This window comes from Crocuta crocuta, unplaced genomic scaffold (genome assembly GCF_008692635.1).
Source record: "Crocuta crocuta isolate KB4526 unplaced genomic scaffold, BGI_CrCroc_1.0 scaffold477, whole genome shotgun sequence".
NCBI classification, from domain to species: Eukaryota; Metazoa; Chordata; class Mammalia; order Carnivora; family Hyaenidae; genus Crocuta; species Crocuta crocuta.
In genome coordinates this window covers 464814-465495 of record NW_027530193.1, presented here as the reverse complement: position 1 = coordinate 465495, position 682 = coordinate 464814, and the positions used below count along the sequence as shown (strand labels likewise).

At 63.3% G+C, this 682-nt stretch overlaps 1 protein-coding gene across 1 annotated transcript in view; it reads right to left on the bottom strand.

Moving 5' to 3' along the window:
• The window catches only part of GDAP1L1 (ganglioside induced differentiation associated protein 1 like 1), a 28269-nt gene that overhangs the window by 18508 nt on the left and 9079 nt on the right, over nt 1-682 (bottom strand). Inside the window, exon 3 of the mRNA XM_077765292.1 lies at nt 533-644. Coding sequence (XP_077621418.1) covers nt 533-644 — 112 coding nt within the window. The remainder of the gene's footprint in view (nt 1-532; nt 645-682) is intronic.

The following is a 682-nucleotide window of genomic DNA, read 5'->3' as shown; positions in this document are numbered from 1 at the left end:
CTCCCTGGAGTCCCTCCCAGGGGTGGGGCTTGCTGCCGAGGGGTGGGGCTTGCTGCCGAGGGGTGGGGCTTGCTGCCGAGGGGTGGGGCTTGCTGCCCCAGGGGTCTAGGCCCAGTGTGGCCAGGCTTCAAGAGAAGCCAGAAACCTGGATGTTTAAAACTGAACTCTCCTTAACTCTTAATTGTTGGCAATGAATTCGTATTCTTTCTCCACAGAGCATGTCTGGGCTCTGACCGCCTCTCAAGCTGTGGTTTACAGCACCTGTTGCAGGCAGTGGGCTTCTGAACCTGAGGAAGGTCGGAGGGCGGGAGAGGACATAGCATCCTGTGGCGGTCCAGGGTGTCTGGGCCCTGCTCACATCTGCAGTGTTCCGGGGTACCTGGGCCAGGTCTATGGGGCTCCCAGGGAGTCCATGGCCCTAACTATGCTTATAGGAATTCACGGGGCTGGGCCCTGCCTGTGCCCTGGCATCCCCAGAAGCCCTGGGCCCCCCCCTGGTGACTAGGAGGGCCTGGGTCCGTCAGGCTCCTGCCTGGGGGCTCCGGGGGCCCGTGGCTGTGCTTCTGACTCCAGCGCTCCTGGGGAGGGAGGCTGTAGCCCCCTTCGCCTAGGGCCGTGTCTGGGCCAGCCCTTTCCCGGGAGCACTGGGGAGAGGGTTTGTGGCTTTCCAAGGATCGTGGCC